The sequence below is a fragment of the Vitis vinifera genome, chromosome 4, assembly GCF_030704535.1.
Source record: "Vitis vinifera cultivar Pinot Noir 40024 chromosome 4, ASM3070453v1".
Lineage (NCBI taxonomy): Eukaryota > Viridiplantae > Streptophyta > Magnoliopsida > Vitales > Vitaceae > Vitis > Vitis vinifera.
The window spans coordinates 25,895,011-25,915,212 of record NC_081808.1 but is presented as its reverse complement, the minus strand read 5'-3'; the positions used below and the strand labels follow the sequence as shown (position 1 = coordinate 25,915,212).

Genomic DNA, 20,202 nt, shown 5'->3' with positions numbered 1-20,202 from the left:
ACGTGGCAGCCCCTCCACACCCCACTAGGCAGCCCATTTATGGGCCATTTTGGGCCCAATTTCCACCCAAAATCTGGGCCTCTTTTTTTTTTTTTTTAAACCATGGGCTGCCACATAGCAGCCCCTCCCCACCACACCAGGCGGCCCTTATATGGGCCATTGTGGGCCCAATTTCGGCCCAAAATCTAGGCCTCTTTTTTTTTTAATTGTTTTTTTTAATGGGGCTACATGCCGATTTTGGACTTGTTTTTTTTTTAATTGTTTTTTTTAATGGGGTTACATGCCGACATTGTAGTATAGTATGCCTTTAGCCCTTAGCCCTTAGCCCTTAGCCTTAGCCGTTAGCCCTTAGCCCTTAGCCCTTAGCCCTTAGCACTTAGCCCTTAGCCCTTAGCCCTTAGCCTTAGCCGTTAGCCCTTAGCCCTTAGCCCCTAGCCCTTAGCCCTTAGCACAGTACGCCTCGGGTCGTGATCACCCTAAACCTTAAACCCCAAACCCCAAACCCCAAACCCCAAACCATAAACCCGGAACCCGGAACCCAAAACCCTAAACCCTAAACCCTAATCCCAAAACCAAAAACCCAAAACCCAAAACCCAAAACCCAAAACCCTAACCCCTAAACCCTAAACCTTAAACCCCTAAAACCCTAAACCCTAAACCCTAACCCCTAACCCCTAAACCCTAAACCCTAAACCCTAACCCCAAACCCCAAACCCCAAACCCTAACCCCAAAACCCCAAACCCCAAACCCCAAACCTCAAACCCCAAACCCCAAACCCTAAACCATAAACCCTAAACCCAAAACCCAAAACTCTAAACCCTAAACCCTAAACCCAAAACCAAAAACCCAAAACCCAAAACCCTAAACCCAAAACCCAAAACCCTTAGCCCTAAACCCAAAACCCTTAGCCCTAAACCCTAACCCCTAAACCCAAAACCCTAAACCCTAAACCCTAAACCCCTAAAACCCTAAACCCTAAACTCTAACCCCTAACCCCTAACCCCTAAACCCTAAACCCTAACCCCAAACCCCAAACCCTAAACCCTAACCCCAAAACCCCAAACCCCAAACCCTAAACCCTAACCCCAAAACCCAAAACCATAAACCCCAAACCCTAAACCCTAAACCCTAAACCCCAAACCCTAAACCCCAATCCCTAAACCCCAAACCCCAAACCCCAAGCCTTAAACCTTAAACCTCAAACCCTAAACCTTAAACGCTAAACCCTAAACCGTAAACCCTAAACCCCAAACCCCAAACCTGAAACCCCAACCCCTAAACCCTAAACCTTAATCTCTTACCCCTAAACCCCTAAGCCCAAACCCTAAACCTTGAACCTTAAACCCTAAACCCTAAAATCCTAATACCCTATACCCTAAGCCATATACCCTAAACGCTAAACCCTAAGCCCTAAACCCTAAGCCCTAAACCCTAATACCTTACCCCTAAACCCTTAAGCCCTAGCCCTAAACCTTGAACCCTGAACCCGGAACGAGGATTGTTCAAAAGAATTAAATTTTTGTTTGCATCGAAATTGATCACTATAATCCAAATTTCTTTACCTTATCATTTAAAATTATTAAAATTTTAAATGGGTATGGCATTGGAATTGACCTAAAGTCTTGCATGAGTTGATTAGAAAAATTTTTGGTGGAAGGCCAACCCAACTAGCCTCTAATATGATGCAAAAGTTGGCCCAAACCTTATCAAAGCATTAATTTTTTAAAAAAAAAATAATCCATACATATTATCGAGGAAATTGGTGTGAAAATACAAGGAAAAAGAAAATCCATCAAGCCATTTTTTTTATTTTACTTTTTTTAGCAAATTTAATTGTATATTAAATGATGGGCTGTCCGAGGCGAAACCCAACATAGAAGGCCCGACCCCCGGCCCGTTTACTTGCCTCGGCACTTTTTTTTTTTTGCTGGTGTCTTGATCTCTGTTTACACCAGTGCACTGTATCGTTCCTTCTCCGAACGCTGCGTCTCGGTCGATCACTGAATTCCAAGGTATCGTTCCAATCTCTGTTTTCAATTCAATCAATCGGCTTCCACGTTGTATGCAATCGTTTGATGCTGAGAAGATGATGAGAATGAAAAAAAAAATTGAATCACCATTTAGGGTTGGAGAATTCGAAGTTGTATTTTTCTGGTAACCAAACAGATGGTTGGATTTCACTCTAAATGCTTTATAAATTGGGAATGCTATTTCTGGAAGTTTTGAATTCTAGGGTTTTTCATTCAACAGCCTTGGGAAATGTTGCGATTACTGAATTTTTTATTGGATTAACTGTTTTTGATATTTGAGAATGTTTGCTTTTATAAAAATATTTTTAGGTTAGATGTAGAGAAAGAATGGAAAAAGTAATTGAACTTTTGAATTGTAAAATTTTCACGGGGAAAATTTTCCCCTTTTGAATTGGGTGGAGGGTACATTTTTGGAAGGATAGGTGGTGTGGGGATAACCTATTGTGTGTGGTGTTTCCTTCGTTATTTGCTTTATCCGCTTCCAAGGATCCATGGCTGGTGGGGGGCAAGGGTTGGACTCCTTGTTTCTCTAGATCTTTTAATGATTGGGAGGTGGTTTGCATGGAGAGATTTCTGGCTTTTTTGCAGAGGCAGAGAGTTTGTGGGGATGTCCAAGATACTTTGATTTGATCAATGACAAAGAGTGGCAAGTTTACTGTTAAGTCCCTTTACAATGTTTTGGAACCAACTTGGGTGAGTCTTTTCCAACGAGCAGAATTTAGATTTCTTGCGTCCAGCCCAAAGTTAGTTTTTTTGCATGGGAGGCAGTGTGGGGTAAAATTCTAACTTTGGATCAAGTTCAGAGATGCAGTTGGTCTTTAGCAAATCAGTGTTTTTTGTGCCTTGGACAATCCATTGATCATTTAATGCTCCATTGTGAAATGACGAGGGTTTTTATGGGAGCTGATTTTTGTACTTTTTGGGGTGTCTTGGGTGCTTTCTTTGTCGGTTAAAGATATTTTGCTGGGTTGGCATGGTTCTTTTGTGACCAAAAAGTAAAAGAAGGTTTCGCAAGCAAGTCCTTTGTGCTTGTTTTGGATGGTACGGAAAGCCAAGAATAACATTACTTTCAATTATGAGGTTTTTTCTATTCAAAAACTGAAAAGGGAGTTTATTTGTTTTCTATGGTCCAAGTCTAAGTTGTTTGTAGATGATTGACCACTGACTTTACTAGGATTTTTTGAGTGGTTGGGTACTTGTTAAGGTTCTTTCAATACTCTTTTGGTTGAGCCTTGGTGGTAAAGGGAGGTTTGTTTTCTTGTATACCTTGGGCCGTTTTCATGGCGGCTCTCTTTCTTCAATTTAAGTCTTTATTTATCAAAAAAAAAAAAGATTTGGTAATACAGAAAAAGACCACTTTACTTCAAATTCACACTAATGAGGGCCTTTTTTATTTTTCATTGTTCTTTTTTTTTTTTTGGAAGCAAAAGATGACAAATTACATGAGAACAAAAGTCTTGTCTCCTTATATTGCTGTATGTACTTGGAAACCGATCAGTGGGCTAGGTTTTCCCTTTGAATGCTTTCAACTTGTCAATGTTATTATTGAAAATTTTGAATTCTAGGTTTCATTCTGGACCACAACTCAAGGTAGAATTTTTATAAAATTAATTATTTGAGAAGATTATCTTGGGTACGCCCCCCACTATTTGATTGACGTCTTTTATATATCTTGTTAAACGCCCATCAAAACATTATCTTGTACAATTATGTATAAAAAAATATTTGACTTGAATAAACAGTCACTATTTTTACCATCGAAACATAAAAGGTACCTCTTATATTGTTAATGAATCCCAACGTAAATGGAAGCCTTTTGAAGAAAAGGAAGAGGAAAATAAATGTAAAATCTCTTATCTTAGAAAAAGAAAAGAAGAACTTTGGAGTGCAATTGAATTTAATTTTATCAATTATAACTGATAAATCATAAAAAGGTTGAGAGAACTTTAAAGTGCAAAAGCAATTGGGAAGATTTATGGTAGCAAAATCTATTGTGAGAAATTCTAATACCGTCTTATTTCAAGAAGAAGACTTATGGCAGATATTTATCTTGTTACATAATCCTATTTAGGAAATTCAAAACTTAAATTGGAAATTGATTCTAACATTGAAAGTAACTCCAACCGTCCTTATAAATTACGAACACTCCTAATATATAGAAGGTTTGACTTCTCCTAACCATACAATAATTTCCTAAATTAAAAGGACCCAATATTCTTTAACACTCCCCCTAAAGTTGGTGAATAGAGAGTATCCATTCCCATCTTGCTTGTTTTATTCCTTGAAACACAGAATTGACTAGTCCTTTGGTTAGAATATCAGCAAGTTACTGCCTTGTTGATATATAAGGTGTGCAAATTAGGCCACTTTCCAACTTCTCTTTTATGAAATATCTATCCACCTCTACATCCTTCGTTTGGTCATGTTGCATCGAATTGTGAACTATGATGATAGTTGACTTATTGTCACAACATAATCTCATAGGATACGCACACTTGACTTTAAGATTATTAAGAATAATCTTAAGCCAAAGTAACTCACAAATCTTGTGTGTCATTGTAAATTCTACTTTTGCACTTGCTGTCCACTACAGGTTGTTTCTTATTCCTCCAAGTCATCAAGTTTCCTCCAAAAAATGTACAATAACTTGTTGATCTCCTATCCATGATCAATCCTGCATGATCTACATCCGTGTAGACTTCTAAGCTCAATTCCATTTGCTTCTTAAACAATAGCCCTTTCCCTAGGGTTCCATTAAGATAGTGTAGAACTTATCAAAAAAAAAAAAAGTTCCATTAAGATAGTGCAGAATTTGATACATTGCTTGAAGACAGTGTTTCTTTTGAATTCTGCATGAATTGGCTCACAACACTCACGGCATATGCAATGCCCGGTCTTGTGTGTGAGTAGTAAATTAACCTTGCAACAAGCCCTTGATACATACATCGATCAACCACCATACCATCTATTTCCTCTCTTAGCTTGTGATTTGACTTTATATGGGTGTTTGATGGCTTACAACCCAATTTCCCTATCTCATTTAGAAGATCAATTACATATTTTTTGAGAAATAAGGATACCTTCTTTCAAATGTGCAACCTTGATTCCTAGAAAGTATTTTAATTTCGCAAGTTCCTTTATTTTAAACTCCCTTGCTAGATATCATTTGAGGTACTCTCTTTCCTTTGGATCATATTTCTGTCACAATTATATCATCCATATATACTAATAAAATACTAACCCCCCCTGAATCTATATGTTTTATAAATAGCATATGATCTCCTTCACAAAGTTGGCCGCCAAAGATAATATTACCCTCACATTGTTCATTTTCACCCCAAGTGTAAAGGTCTCTAGAGAATCAACCCCATAGGTTTGTGGATATCGGCCACTAATCTTGCCTTCTAGCGTTAAAGTGACATTGGCCTTATACTTGATGGTGAAACACCCATTTACAGCTAACCACACTCTTCCCTTTTGGAAAGTCTACAATCTCCCATGTTCCATTTTTCTCTACTACCTCCATTTCTACTTTCATGACTTGTCTCCAATTCTCATTACTAAGTGTCTCACTTAAGGTTTTAAGGATGGCTATGGTACGTAACTGGGTAAGAAAACTCTTATGTACCATGGAAAATTTATTAAAGGTCATAAAATGAGACATTGGATGTTGGGTACACGTCCTAGTACCTTTCCTAATAGCAATGGGTAAGTCAAGATCATTGTTATTTTTAGGATGAATTAAACTTATAGGAAAGACAAATTCATTACACATTGATTTGGATGATTGAGCATGCATTCAATTGGAAACTGACTTTTTCCTTGTTGTGTAAACCTATAGTGATTTTGTAACAATGGTGATCTAATTGATGAAGAAATTGACTCGATTCCTTTGTCTGTCTAGACTAGACTAATCTGCGGTCATCTCAATTGAATTTAGAAGATTTGGATTGGACTAATCAAAGGTATTTTCGAGTAAAGGTGGCAATTTGTGTTGATGGGTTGCGTTTATCTTGTGTCATGTCAAAGCCTAAGCAGTCTGCTACATGGGTCAACCCAAACTTGACACGAATAATAATCATATAAAAAATATAAACCCAAATGTTACCTAATTATTAAATAGGTAGCACATCGCATAACCTATTTAACTCATTTAATAATTAGATCCTATTTAATAATTAGGTTGAGGTAGGTTTTATATGAGTCTATATAATTAATGTCTTGACCAAACATATTTATGACTCAATTAACCTTTTTATTTAAAAACGAATTTAAAATGAAACGAATATGGATTAAATAGTTTAAAGTTATAATTAGGTTAATCGACGAGATTATTAAATGAGTAAATTTGGGTCAAATTCATGTTATGCAGGTTAACCCAAAAACCACCTATTTGTTAAATGAGTTATGTAGGTTAACCCAAACTGTTTATAAAAGATTGTCCTACGACGTTAATAAATTTCATTGATTGGGTGGGTTCCCGTTGAGGGAGGTCTTTTTGTACATCTTGGGTGGTCAGTTTTTGTGGTTTCAGTTGAAAGATGGTGAGTTTCTTTCATTTGTACATCTTGGGTCGCTATTTTAGCTTCTCTTATTAATGCAATACCTTTGCTTACATATCAAAAAAAAAAAAAAATGAGTTATGTAGGTCGACATGAATTTGACACAAACCCAATTATACTCGATACAAACTTGTGAAAACTGTGTTGTGTTCAATTTGTATTGGCGAGATCATATCAAACTTTTCCATCCCTAGTTTTGGCTAGATGGGATAATTCAGGAAGATTTGGGTTGGACTGGATGGTGTTTCGACTGAAGATGGTAATTCAAGAAGTCATGGATCCTTATCTTCGATGTTTGGTTTTTCTCTCTGAAAATAAGGATGTGAAAAGTAGTTTTCTTTTTCAACAAAGGTTACATCCAAGGAGCGTATTTGTATCATTTTTGTGTAGAAGAATACCTTATAAAGACACATTTCAAAGCTCTTGGATCAAGTTTACTCCGATTATGAGCATAAACATGCACCCGAAAATCCTCAAAGTTTGAGATAGGATACTTAGGCTTTTGAAACCAAGCATTCTAGATGGAATTTGATTGATTAATCAAGAGCGTAATCGTGTTCGTGGGGACAACCTCACCTTAAAAGGATTTTGGTACATAATTGGATCTTACTTTTTTAATGCAAATCCTAAATTGATTTTTTATCATGTTATTGAATATGGGAAAAACATTGCTTGCTTTAGACTTTTGTTTTAAGAGGAAAATCCAAGACATTCTTGTGCAATTATCATAAAGGAAACAAGCCATCTAGCTTTGGATACATTTAGAACTCTAGATGGATTCCAAATATCACAATATACCAAGGTAAATGGAATAGAACACCTTTTGTTGCTTAAAAGAAAGGACACACAACAATGCTTAGCAAATTCACAAGCATTGCAATGAAAACTATCTACATCAATAGATTTAAATAACAAAGGGAACATTGTCCTAAGCACACTAAAGGATGGATGTCCAAGGCGGAAGTGATGGAACCATATTTGCTCCTTATTGGAAATCGAATACTCGATCTGAAAGGATAAAGAAGATTGGTACACATTTTTCAACTTTTCACTTGATCTCTTAAGATAGTAAAGCTCGTCTCTTTCCTTAACATGCCCAATCATCCTCCCCGTGGTTTGGTCCTGAAAAATACAATGAGTGGAGAAGAAAGTCACTTTGCAATTTAGGTCTTTGATGAGTTTGTAAATTGACACAAGATTAGTGGACAATTTTAGTACATAGAGTACATTCAAGAGAACAAGTGATGTTGACAGGTTAATTTTTCCTTAACGAACAGTTTTTTTTTTTTATAAGTTTCCTTAACCAACAGTTATGGTCAAAGAACCATCTGCAATACCTATTTTCTTGTTACTAGGACACAGTTTATATGTGGAGAATTGATGAGAAGAAGAGGCCATATGGTCTGTGGCTCCTAAGTCAATTACCTAAGCGCCTGAAAAGGATAAACTAGAGGCACTTGAGACCTTGTGGTTTTCTATGAAGTTTCCAACATTTTTCTTTGCTATGATGTGCTTTCTTACAATATGAGCACCACAGTTCTTCTTTATTAAAGTTCTTCATCTACTCTTGTCCTCCTTGCTTCATGGTAACATTTTGATTCGTACCATTTGGCTTAACTCCTCCACTCTTTTCCTTTACAATCATGATTGATCCATCCATTAGTCGTAGTTCAAGTATCACCCCTCGTCAACTTTCTTCAACAAGAATAATACAAAACACTTCATTAATTGATCATAAGACTTTTTCCCCTAAGTACCTAAACCTAAACTTGATCAAATTCTACATTAAGTCTGATTAATGAAAAGTCTTTCCCTTTTAACAAATTTGTAAAGCATCACAGCGTCTTCGCTACACTTCATTTGAATGTTTTGATAATAGTCTACCTATTGCCATAGACTCTTCATCACATTGTAATACTCAATAACCGACCGAGTTTTTGTAGTTGAGATTTTAACCTTTAGTTCATAAATTTGGGCATCTTGTATTTTTTAGTACGTTTGCCAAACGGTTTCCCAAATTTCACGAGCAGTTGCCAAGATCATGCATGTTTCGCTGATTTCGGGCAACATTGAATTCCATAACCATCACATTATCATAGAATCCTCTTCGTCCCAAACAGTAAATCATAGATCTTCAGGTTTTGCCTGCCACTGTATCTTCAGGTTTTATATATATTGGTTGCTTATCAAAAAAACAAGAAGAATGGCTGACCGCATCCTCCTTTATTGCTTGAAAGTAGTCATCTTGTGGCAGCTTATTTACTCTGTTTGGAATAGAGTGGGTAATGCACTCCTCAGTAAGGAATGCCCTCTTGAACTGGCATAGATCCTTTGTTGGGAAAAGGAGGTAGAGAACTTAGAGGGAGCTACTCCCTCATGCCTATTTTAGATTATATGGAAGGAAAGATATAAAGGAGTGTTTCTGAATACTGAAAAAGTGGATCAAGTAATTAAACAATAATTTATGTGTAATCTTTTTTAGTGATAGGAAATCGTTCTTTGTTCATGATGGACTTTATTGGCTGGTTGAGCTTATGCAATGTGTGGGAGTTGTTTTTTGTGTATCCTTCCACTTGGTATGGCCTTTTGGTTTACTTTAATGCTTCTTTTTATTAGACACTTATAAAAAGAAAAAAAATAATAATAATAACTTAGTCACTCTTATTGAGGCATTTTATTAGGAAATGAACTTGTTTTTGTCCTATTAATTGAACCATTGTGTCAAGCTAGAAGGGGTGAAACAAGTTGAATTTCTTCTTAATAATACCTGTCCTTTTAGTATGTGTTTGTTTCTTAATCTCTTCTCCCAATATTAATCATTCTTAGCCTTCCAACATCAATCATATGAATTATGTCTCTGTTCATGTTTCATTTGATTGCATTCTTTAGGTTTATATATCTTAGTACATATTTGACTAGAATGATACATCCTCACTAATCGTTAATGGAGTTCTTTCCATCAAAGTTTGTGCAATAATATAATTTCATATGGTTTTATTTGCTAACCTCTTTTTTTATAGGCTTTACTTGCTGCCTCATTTTATTCAGGTTTCTGGTGTTATTTGGAGTTCATTGGTGTTGGTTTAGTGATTAAGGCACCTGCCTTCATCTTATGAGTAAGCATGATCACACATATCAGCAGTTGTATCCATGTATTTTTCTGCTCTGACAAAATGAATCAAATGATGTTCTGGCAGAAAAATGTGGAATCTGACAATGTTGCTCTGCATCCTGTGGGTGGTGAGCCTTCTTTACGGCGAGATGTTGACATTTTGGGTGCCATCTATATGGTCTTGTTCATGGCCTCCTCTTCTCCGATCCACGTCCTTATCCTCCTCGGTAATAGTTAATGGACATGGGAGCTTCTGAATTCAACCTGACACCACTTCCACACTAATGAATGGAATAACTTTCTAAAATTTAGTTGTAATTAGCGTGTGCTGTGGACCATTGATAGTTTTTGGAATTTGTGATTGCCATGGTTTTTTTTTCTCTGGCAACCTTTTGTATTAATCATACACACCTTTGCTAATTCAAACCAATCTGGAGCTTCAAAACCCTGATAGCATAGGGTTCTCACTCTCAAAGTTTATGATTTAAAGTGCTGCCTCTGATAGCATCACTATATAATGTAATAGGACTCAATTGTTGAAGGGTTTAAGTAGCTATGGGTTTCCTCTCTTGTTCTTTGCTTTGGTTTTTGTTCAATTAGAGAGGCCATGTAGCATTTCTGAGTGTTCATAGAAGTTAGCTATACCCAGGAAAACCTCACCAACCAAACGAAAGGCATGATTAGGAACTCAATTCCCTTGTATCAAGTGACCCAAGTGGTCTTGGCCACAAGGGTCCATGGTTTGCCTAATTCAAAGGGGACAAAGGAGCCTGATAATGCCAATTCACCCTCATCCCAAATGAAAAAAGAAAAAAAGGGAAGTTGGTGATAGGATTTGATGAAAAGTGGTTTTAGCAGTGCTGTATAAAACTTCTAGTATGATAATAACCCATGTATAAGTGGAGGCAAGCATGTCTAGGTGCTAACATTTAATTTACTCATAATGTTAGGCAATGGAAGCACAACATCCAGGTAATTATGTGAAAATTGCTGTTGTTGCAGATCCACAGGTGAATGTCTTTTATTTCATTTTTTTTCTCTTTCTATCTCTGCATTATATTCTGATATAGATTTCTCATCTTTAACAGCTCATGGACAAAACCTCTCTTGGTCTTCCACCAAAATCTCTTGCTCTTGAGATTTCGCAGTTCTACACCGACTTGTTCATGCGCAGAGCATTTCTTGCATCTATTTTGCCTTTAAAGCCTGATGCCATCTTGTTTTTGGGTGATTATTTTGATGGGGGGCCTAGTCTATCAGATGAAGAGTAAGGGCAGAGGTTTTCTTGATACTTGAACTACCTAATTACAAATAGATAACAAAAAACAAAAGCATTTCAAATAAGTTATTTTCCTCTATGTCATCCTTTCATGTACTGTACATAACTTCACTTTGCTTTTGCCTGCCACTGTATTTTACAGTCAAGGAACTTGTATGCAATATTTTAAACCATCATTTTTGTTAATTTTCTACTTTGGAATGCACTTAACATTCTTTAGTTGATCAGATGGAAGGAATCTTCGAGTCGCTTTAAACATATTTTTGATCTAAAGACTCAAGGAAAAAGAAACATCCAAGTATACCACCTGAGTGGAAACCATGACATTGGCTATGCAAGTGTCCTCTCTCATAAGCCAGAGGTATGTTGGTCTATTATTTCCCAGCAATATACACTAAATTGTTCTCAAAAGTTAATGTTCCTTACTTTTCAATGTTCCTTGCTTGTTCAAATTTGAATAAGCTAAATAACAACCATGTTGCATGGACCAGTGCTGGTTTAGGGTGTGGTGCATGGGTGTTTGCTCTTTTGAAGGAAAGAAATTGCAACTGGAGTGGTGGAGGCCTGAAGCTGGTTGTTTCAGGGAAGGGGCCTATGCAAAAGAATTCTGGGTGAGATTGATTAGACTACCATTGCACTTGTGGGGTAAGGACTTCTTTACGAGGGTGGGTGATGCTCGTGGAGGTTTTGTGGCTGTGGATATGGATACAACAGAGAGACGCCATTTACAATGGGCAAGAATTCTGGTCATCTCCAACAGAAGGAGGGTCCCCGGGATCCTACATGTGGTGGTGGAGTCTTCAGTCTTTGTCCTTGAGTCATGGTGGGAGATCCCACCATGGGTGTTGGTGGTTATTTCAACGGAGGGTTGCAGGGTAATGGAGGTTAGGGATGATTGTGAGGGGAGGCCACGCACAGAGTGGAGTGTGGGGATTGAGGTTTGGAAGCGTGCAAAAAGATTGGAGCTGCCCAAGAATCGTTTGTGTATTGCTCAAGTTTCAGTTGGCACACCTTTTTCTGCCTACAGCAGAGATTTGGGGGCTGGTGGGCAGGTTGAGGGAATGGTCTTTAGGCCTCTATTTTGGCTCAAGTGGGGCTGGTGGGCCAAGCAGTATCAAGGCCTCTTTCTCCTACAGGCCGGGAGGTGGGAGGCCTTGAGTGCCTTGGTGCGCCTCTTCCAAGCACTTTTTAATATATTTGTCTTTATACCTATCAAAAATAAAATTCAAAACACAAGTTAAACTCCCCAATTTCATGAGAATAGGTGATATCCTTATATTTTGTTTGCTAACTTACCCCAAAGCTGATAGGATAACCAAAATACAAGTTTCTATTTTTTCTTCTTTTTTTTTTCAGTCGAAAGAGAATATCACATATCCTCCTCATGAAAGTTTTTTTTTTTTGTTTTTTTGATAGGAAACGACAAAGGAATATTAATAGAAAAAAGGAGTACAAGAGAAGGATAAGAAATCCTCCCACCAAAGAAAACCAAACTACAAGAATACGAAAACAAGAAAATACAATGTGATAACGAACAAACTCTCTAGACTAGACCAACCCAAAGGAATTACACGCCGCTAGCCAATCAAGTTGTAACACTATAAGGGGAGTCCCCTTAAAAACCTTGGAACAAAAAGCACAAAGAGAAGTAAGGAAATGAATAGAATCCCAAAGATTCTCTAAATTTCTTACTTTATCCTCAAAAATCCTCGCATTTCTTTCCTGCCACACAATCCAAATTAAAGCTATGCACGCAGCTTGCCACAATTCTATCCCTCTCTTCGATAAACCAAAGCCATTGTAATCGATGGACAGCATGTTGGAAATGCTCCTCGGGAGAACCCAATCCATCTTGGTTAACTGAAATAATCTATGTCATAACCTCATCGTCAAAGAACAATGTAGGAAAAGATGATCAGTTGATTCTCCATGCCTCATGCATAACTTACAAATATCAGGATTAAGAGCTTTGTAGGGTCTTCTCAGTTGTAGCAAGTCATTAGTATTTACCTTCTTGTGTGCCACCAACTAGACAAAGGACTTGACCTTGAAAGGGACTTGGGATTTCCAAACAAACTTAGTAGGGAAAAATGGAGGAGAACCAGAACATTGGGATAAGGCAAGAAAAAAAGATTTGACTGTAAAGAGCCCTAAAGAAGATAAAGACCAGGATCTCGCATCTAGAACCGAAAATTACAAATGCAGACAATCAAGTGACCATATGAGGCCTTCTAAATCTTCTATCTCAGGATCGGATAGGTTGCGGCGAAAATAAAATTTCAATGAAAAGGGACAAGTAGATCCGAGAATTGAAGAAATAAGAATATTTTTATCCATGACTACTCTAAATAGTCTTGGATATTGGGAACCTAAAGGTTTATCCTCCTCATGAAAGTTGGGAATTTAATTATTGATATTTAAATAAAAAAATATTCTAATGTGTATTCTATATTGGCTATATATTTGTCACTTTCTCTCTTGGATATTAGAGTTTAGTTTTTCCCTCCTTAGGTGTTTTCTCTTCTTATTTTTTCTTGTTAGCTTTAACCAAATATGAGGAGCCAATGATTTCCTCCCTAGCTAATTCCATGAAAATAAAAATTTGTAATAGCATACCTTGGCTTGTGGCTAACAGAAGGGCCAATACTGATGATTTGCTGCAGTAGAGGAAGTTTATAGAGACTTAGTGCTTTGTGGTGGGTGTTGTGCTTGGGAAGTTGTGAAATAACACATCACCTTATCTTTTAATGTCCAGCAAACAGGGAGCTTTAGGATGGACTCCTGAACTTGCTATCTTGGATTGCATACCTCATAGAGAGGTGGCTGATATGATAAATGATTGGTTTAGTTCTTTCAAGGCAATCCTAAGAGTAGGATTCTTTCACTAATGGGTGCATTTACTTTATTTTGGGTTATCTGCTTGAGATAGATCCCAGGATTTTTGAAAACAGATGGAGGCCTATGGAATCAGTTTAGAACGTGGTGTTGTCATTCTCCTCTTTGGTAGTCAGTTTCCTCAAAGCTTTTTAGCAACTATTTGTGTGTAATTATGTTGGATTTTTTTCCTCCTTGCTTTGACCATAGAAGGCTACACTAGTGCATTTTAAGTGGGTTTTTCGTTTGATGGGCTACCTAAAGCTTGACTGTGAGGGTTGTTTTCTAGATGATCCAGGAGAGCGGGGCATCTTGTGAAGGAGCAGTTAGGCCTTTTTTCCATGCATGCTAGGCAGCTTTAGTGATAAATGAAGAGGAAGTAGAATTGTTCAAGGGCTCAAGCCAAGCAAATGTTTTAGGCCTCAGTAATTTGGTATGGAGGGTGATTCTGTCTAGGCGCAAGGCTGAACCACTCCTTAGTTATAGCATCTCACTTACCAAGACATGCACCTTGTTGAAGGAGGCATGTCTCATCTACTTTTCCTTTTTAAACACTTTTATTCTTGAAATTTCTAATTGTATATTAAAATCTATATAAGTTCATTACTTTTTTGTTGAATGCTTCTTTTAAATATTTGAATTTCTTAAATTTTTTATTGATTGAAGTAGATTTTGGATCATATTTTATAAAATTAATATGCATCCTAGGTCATGTACGCCTTGTGCCTAAGCTATTGGAGACTTTTGCGCCATAAAAGTACAATTCGGCAATAGTTATATCATGGTGATCTCAAAGACCCTTAGAAGTGGAATTTTTTTCTTTGCCCAGGATTTTGAATCCATCTTCTGAGTTTCATTGTTCTTTTCACTGGATTTCATGCCTGGCCAGCCATTTGGTAGATATTTTAGCTAAAAATGTTGCAATGACTTTAAAAGATTTCTTGAGGATCTCATGCCTCATTGAGTTGTTGGTTTGTTTGTTATATTCCATGGATGAATGGTTAAAGCACCCAGCTCATAATTGGCAAATTCATAGGTTCAATTCTTACTAGATTCACACGAATATTTCTTTTTTGTTTGTCAGCTTTTATTTTTATCTTTGTACAGGTTGTCAGGCGCTATGAACAAGAATTTGGTATCAGGAACTACCGATTTACTGTTGGAAAAGTGGAGTTCGTTGTTGTTGATGCTCAAACTCTAGATGGTACATAAGGAAGTGTTTAACTCTTTAACTTTGGTCCTTGCTGCTCTTTTTCCAATTATTTAGGGAACATCTGCTTGACAAAAAATGGGGGAACAAAAGAACTTCTAAGTTATTGGCCCTAGGGGTCAAATACATAGTTTTAAAAGATGCAAAGTGCACCTAAGGTGCCGAAGTCTCCCACTGCTTAGGCACAACCAATGATTTAAAAACCGGACTAAACCGCCCAGTTCAACAGTCAATTGGACCCTGATCCGGTCCGGTTCACCTCTTGAGCCAAGGGACATTGGATTGGCATTGAACCGAATAAACCGGCTGTTGGACTGTCGAATCAGCCCAAACCAAAGACAATTCAATTCACCTTAATTCCCCCATTGGTTTTATTTTTTCATTTTTCTTTTTTTGGCAAAATGGGCTTGCAACTGTTGTTAGGCCATGCATTGTACCTTTCATCACGGCCCAGAGGACAGTGATGATACAATGGATGAATGAGGATTTTAAACCTCTTTTCATCTCCTTCAATTTCCAATGTGGGATTAGTATAGTAACTGATTTAAAGAAAAAACAGCATTGAAACATGCAAAAAGAAGGCTTGAACCTTGGAATGCAGATTTAAGGTAAGAGTAAAGTAACCAATTTTCTGCTCTTCCGTCTGTGTTAAGAATTGTAAAAAAGAAATATAATATATATATATATATATGTGTGTGTGTGTGTGTGTGTGTAAAATTACATAATATGATTTTTCTTCCTTTTTCATTATATATTTTCACATTTAAATATTATAATTGTTTTTATTTAATAAAATTTAAAATGTTAATACATTTTATATAAAAGATGAAAAAAAAAATATTATTGATTCTTAATTTTTTTTTTTTTTAATTCCTTAAAATTATTTTAAATTTTAATAAAATATAAACTATATATTTATGGCTTCACCAATTTGATCATTAGTTCAACCATTGGTCTAACCATTGAATCGTGAATCAATAATTTTTTTAGTTCAATGATCAATTCGATTTTTAAAACATTGGGTATATCACAAGGCGTGTGCCTAAGTGAACTAAAATGCCACTTGGGATGCATCAATTTTACAAAATATGATTCAAAATCTAATCCAATTAATAAAAAATTTAAGATTCCAAACATTTAAAAAAAAAACATTCAATAAAAAAGTGATGAAAATATATAAATTTCAATATACAATTATAAATTTAAAAAATGAAAGTGTTTAAAATGGAAGAGTAATGTAGACAAGACATACCTATTCAAGTAGAGGTGCATATCTTAACAAGCAAAGCGCTATAACTAGGTAGTGGTTGCACCTTGAGCCTAAGCATACTTAAAGCACGCCTTTTATAACTATGGTCAAATATATCCTTCATTCATGCTTATTGTCAACTGAATGTATTTTTGGTGCAAAGTAAGTCAAAACAATGATTAGACAGTAGTTCTTTCAAATGTAAAATAAACTCAAGGAAAAAAGGAAAAGAAAAACTTATACCCCATTCAAAGCAAATTAAGAAATCACTAAATGTTCAAATATATTTAGCAAACCACCAACTGAGGATATGCATAACAATTGATGGTATAATATTGCATGAAGAAGATATTCTGGTACAACGATGTCAGGTGAATAACATCTGTTGAGGATGATAGTACATATTCAGATGATTAAACTTATTTGAGTTCTACGATATTGATAATCTTGGATTATGGATATCAAAGTGCCTGTGCAGCACTACTAGCACCTTCATGCTCAACTAGTACCATTTGGTTGATCTTAACTTTTATATCACGACTTGTGGAACAAATTGGTCATTCTAATATTGCCTGGACTGTTGATGGATATGATATATCTACAGTAATTAAATCCATGCATAATTTGATAAAATTCTTGATAGGGCATCGAGTGTCCAGCTATAAAAATAGCTGGTGTGATGAATACTACTTTGGTTTGGAGCATATAAGTAATCCTATTTTGTTGTTTGCTTTGATCTGTTAGCATAGGCACAAGTATCATGGCTTCTCTACTTGTTGGGAACCAATTGATCTTTGTAGTACAAAGAGTTTATTAAAAACAATTGGATGTTTCATCTGCAGGGCATTCACAAGGAAGCTTGACCTCTGCATCCTGGGATTTTATCAAAAATGTCTCCATGGGTACGTGATATTGCCTTGTTTGATTTTTATATCGTTAGGTTAGTGCTTTCTAAATGTTTTAGGAAAAAATAATCATAAAAATCTTTGGATGTGTCTAGATGTTAACTTGAATCCGAGGGTTCTTTTAACCCATATTCCGCTGTATCGTCCGGACTGGACAACCTGTGGTCCTTATCGTTATTCCCCAGTCATTAATCAGGTATTGTTTGGTTCTGCATTAACAGAGACTTTGAAAGCATATTCTCCTTGATAAATGTCATTTTTTTCTATGTATATGTTATTGGTAAGATTATCACTTCAGACACAATTGTGATCTGATTTTAAGTCATTCAATCAGAAACTGAACTTACTTGCACTAATTTCTTCATGTTCAGAGAGTTTTTCGTGCTATTCACGATCAAGAAATAGTGTAAGCTTCCTGTCTGACTTCTTCTGTAATGGCCACATTAAAATTAAATTAGCTTTGTACAGACTGGCTTGTGATAATTGGGAATTCAGATTGATGGTTGATCCAATCAGACAGGTACCAGAATTATATAACTGAAGAAAAATCAAAGTACTTGCTGGACTTGCTCAGACCTGTAGGTTTTCTTTCCACTCCTTGATTCATTCTGTAATCAGAAGGGAAAAAATGGTTAAAGAAAACAAAAATGATGTATTCCCTAGTTGATGTGTTCCAACACACCCCTTTTAATGGTGTGGCAGTGGAATGAATACTTGTAATTAATGGCTGAATGTGGCCATTTTTCTTGAAACTAGAGGATTGTGTTGCACATCACTCAGAATGGCTAAGTTGGAGCTCTTGTCCTGTGTGCAGGTACTCATCCTGTCTGGTCATGATCATGATCAGTGTACAGTCACCCACATGTCAAAGCATGGGCCTGTAATGGAGGTTGGTGTCTGATAGTGGGGTAATAGGTGAATTTGCAGTTGATGATGGTATAACTTTCAATTGGTCAAACTGTGCAGCATACTGTGGGGACTATAAGTTGGCAGCAAGGGAACTTGTATCCATCTTTCATGCTATTATCTGCAAGTAATGATACAATACAAAATGACTCCAGTCTACAAGATGCAATCTCCACTCAGCTGTGCTTTCTTCCCATGCAGACACATATTTATATATGGTAATTCACCTTCTTGATGAATAATAGTCATGCTTTTTATTTACTTTTTGTTATAGACTCTTGTTCTGAACTCCACTGCCCAAAACATTTCAGGTATCTTTTTCAATTTGTTCTGACCCTTCTTGCCCTCCTCCTCTGGCCAACAAATGGCTTGGGCTCTTGGCGCCACTGTAGGGTTTTCATGGAGTATACCAGAAGTCTAATAAGTAGTAACATCCTCAGAAGTGGAGCAAAAGAAAAAAATGAAGATGAGAACTGTGAGTACGAAATGATTTGGGATGCAGAAGGATCCATGCATCTTGTCAAAAAAACCTCCAAGGCCCCTCTTACACGCTCAAGTGAGAGGGGTTTGTCAGAAAGGTGAGCTTAGGTTGTTCACTCTCACTTTGTGGTGAATGTGAGTTTAATGCTGTGCTGCATCTACCTTAATGTGCATGACGGTAATGATTTCAATGTGATAAAATTCTGTTTGCATGTAAAATAATATATCCATGACTAATGTATCTGATGTACTGCACACGATCACACACCAACTCTAGAACAGTAGGCATACATGAACTAGGGCCACTTCAATTGGTTTTGCATTAGTAATCATCTTTTATATTACTGTCTGTACATAGTTTATGTTCTCCTAATAAAACATGTGTAGAGAATAGTAGGCTTAAAATGGTGCAGGCTGTTATCACTAGGTCCCTTGTCCACCAAAAGGTGTTTCAGCAGTAATGGGTTCTTAAGTAGTGGAAGGTGCTTGAGTTACACTAAGATGTTATATATGAGTTATTTTGCTGTAGGGGTAATGCTGTGATGCGGTCAACAGCTAAAAGGCAGATCTCTCAGGAGACGGAGCTCTCTACAGCTGTGGACATGAACATGGATGTGGAATTGGATATGATGGCAAAATTACCACCCAGAGCAAGTAAATCAAGGACAAAGAAGGTGATTCGTAGGTTAATGCGTACACTACGAATGCTTACAGTCATTGCTGCTGTGAACGTCCCACTTTACATGATGTTGCTTTTCAAGGATTGGACTGAGCAATAACATCAAAGCTGAATATTTTAGCTTGGTTCATTGGTTGGTTCCTGCACAATACATAAAAAGATCCCACACTATAGTTAAAGAGCTGCATGAGGTTCAAGCAGTTAAAGCTTCGAAAGGATGAGCTTGAGCCACATATTTTCTTCCACTGGACTTACTATTTTCAGCCAACTTGATCCCCAGTATGGTTAGTGCTGCCAATGGTTTGTCCACCTTATGACATTAGCGTTACCAAGTGGCACGCATGTGGGCCCCACCTTGAAGGGGCTTGGGCTTAATTGTTTAGAGGGTATATTAAGGGTAGGATAAGGATGATGCATGTATCATGTTAGTTCACCATTTTTCTTGTTTCAAAGATTTGAGACTAATGGGTTGCTTCAGGACAGCAGGCCACTTCCACTTGCCTAGAATGTGGAAGACTTTCTGATCAGGTGTTTGTTAAAATTTGCCCTTGTATAACAAGTTTGGTTGAAGCCCATGAGAGCAAACATATCAGAAAAACCAAAAGCATGACCTTGAAATATATTCAGGATATATGGCTACTTGTAATGCCATATGCAGACGGAGATAGTGATCCTCTTGCACTAGGTAAGAACAGAGGTACCCACCCAATACACATGAATTTTGATTTTCATTTATGGTGGGAAAAATATCTTTTACTACTTATTAGGAGGCAGGTGATGATAGATGAACTTCTAGATTTTTCACTTCTTCCTTGCCACGTAATCCGAATGGTACAAGCATTGGGAAGGCTAATAATGCTATTTAACTGTTACGTGTTAGGGAGTTGTTGATTTAGGGGCAACAAATCTGGATCG

The 20,202-nt window shown here is 36.9% G+C and overlaps 1 protein-coding gene across 6 annotated transcripts; it reads left to right on the top strand.

The window, feature by feature from the left end:
* Positions 1 to 1,841: 1,841 nt before the first annotated feature.
* On the top strand, positions 1,842 to 19,860 carry LOC100256904 (uncharacterized protein C630.12). 6 transcript variants are annotated; one of them, XM_010651011.3, is made up of 16 exons: positions 1,842 to 2,013; positions 9,614 to 9,709; positions 9,791 to 9,932; positions 10,656 to 10,715; positions 10,794 to 10,972; positions 11,213 to 11,345; positions 11,476 to 12,150; positions 14,966 to 15,062; positions 17,160 to 17,219; positions 17,318 to 17,418; positions 17,594 to 17,628; positions 17,743 to 17,800; positions 18,037 to 18,111; positions 18,189 to 18,346; positions 18,440 to 18,706; positions 19,138 to 19,860. In XM_010651011.3, the coding sequence occupies exons 3-16, from the start codon at positions 9,795 to 9,797 to the stop codon at positions 19,385 to 19,387; spliced, it is 2,286 nt and encodes a 761-aa protein (XP_010649313.1). In that variant the 5' UTR covers positions 1,842 to 2,013; positions 9,614 to 9,709; positions 9,791 to 9,794; the 3' UTR covers positions 19,388 to 19,860. The 6 variants fall into 6 exon arrangements, with proteins under 6 accessions (XP_010649313.1, XP_010649315.1, XP_010649317.1 ...); XM_010651012.3 differs by having other exon boundaries at positions 1,877 to 2,013; positions 9,642 to 9,709; XM_010651013.3 differs by lacking the exon at positions 10,656 to 10,715.
* The last annotated feature ends 342 nt before the right edge of the window (positions 19,861 to 20,202 follow it).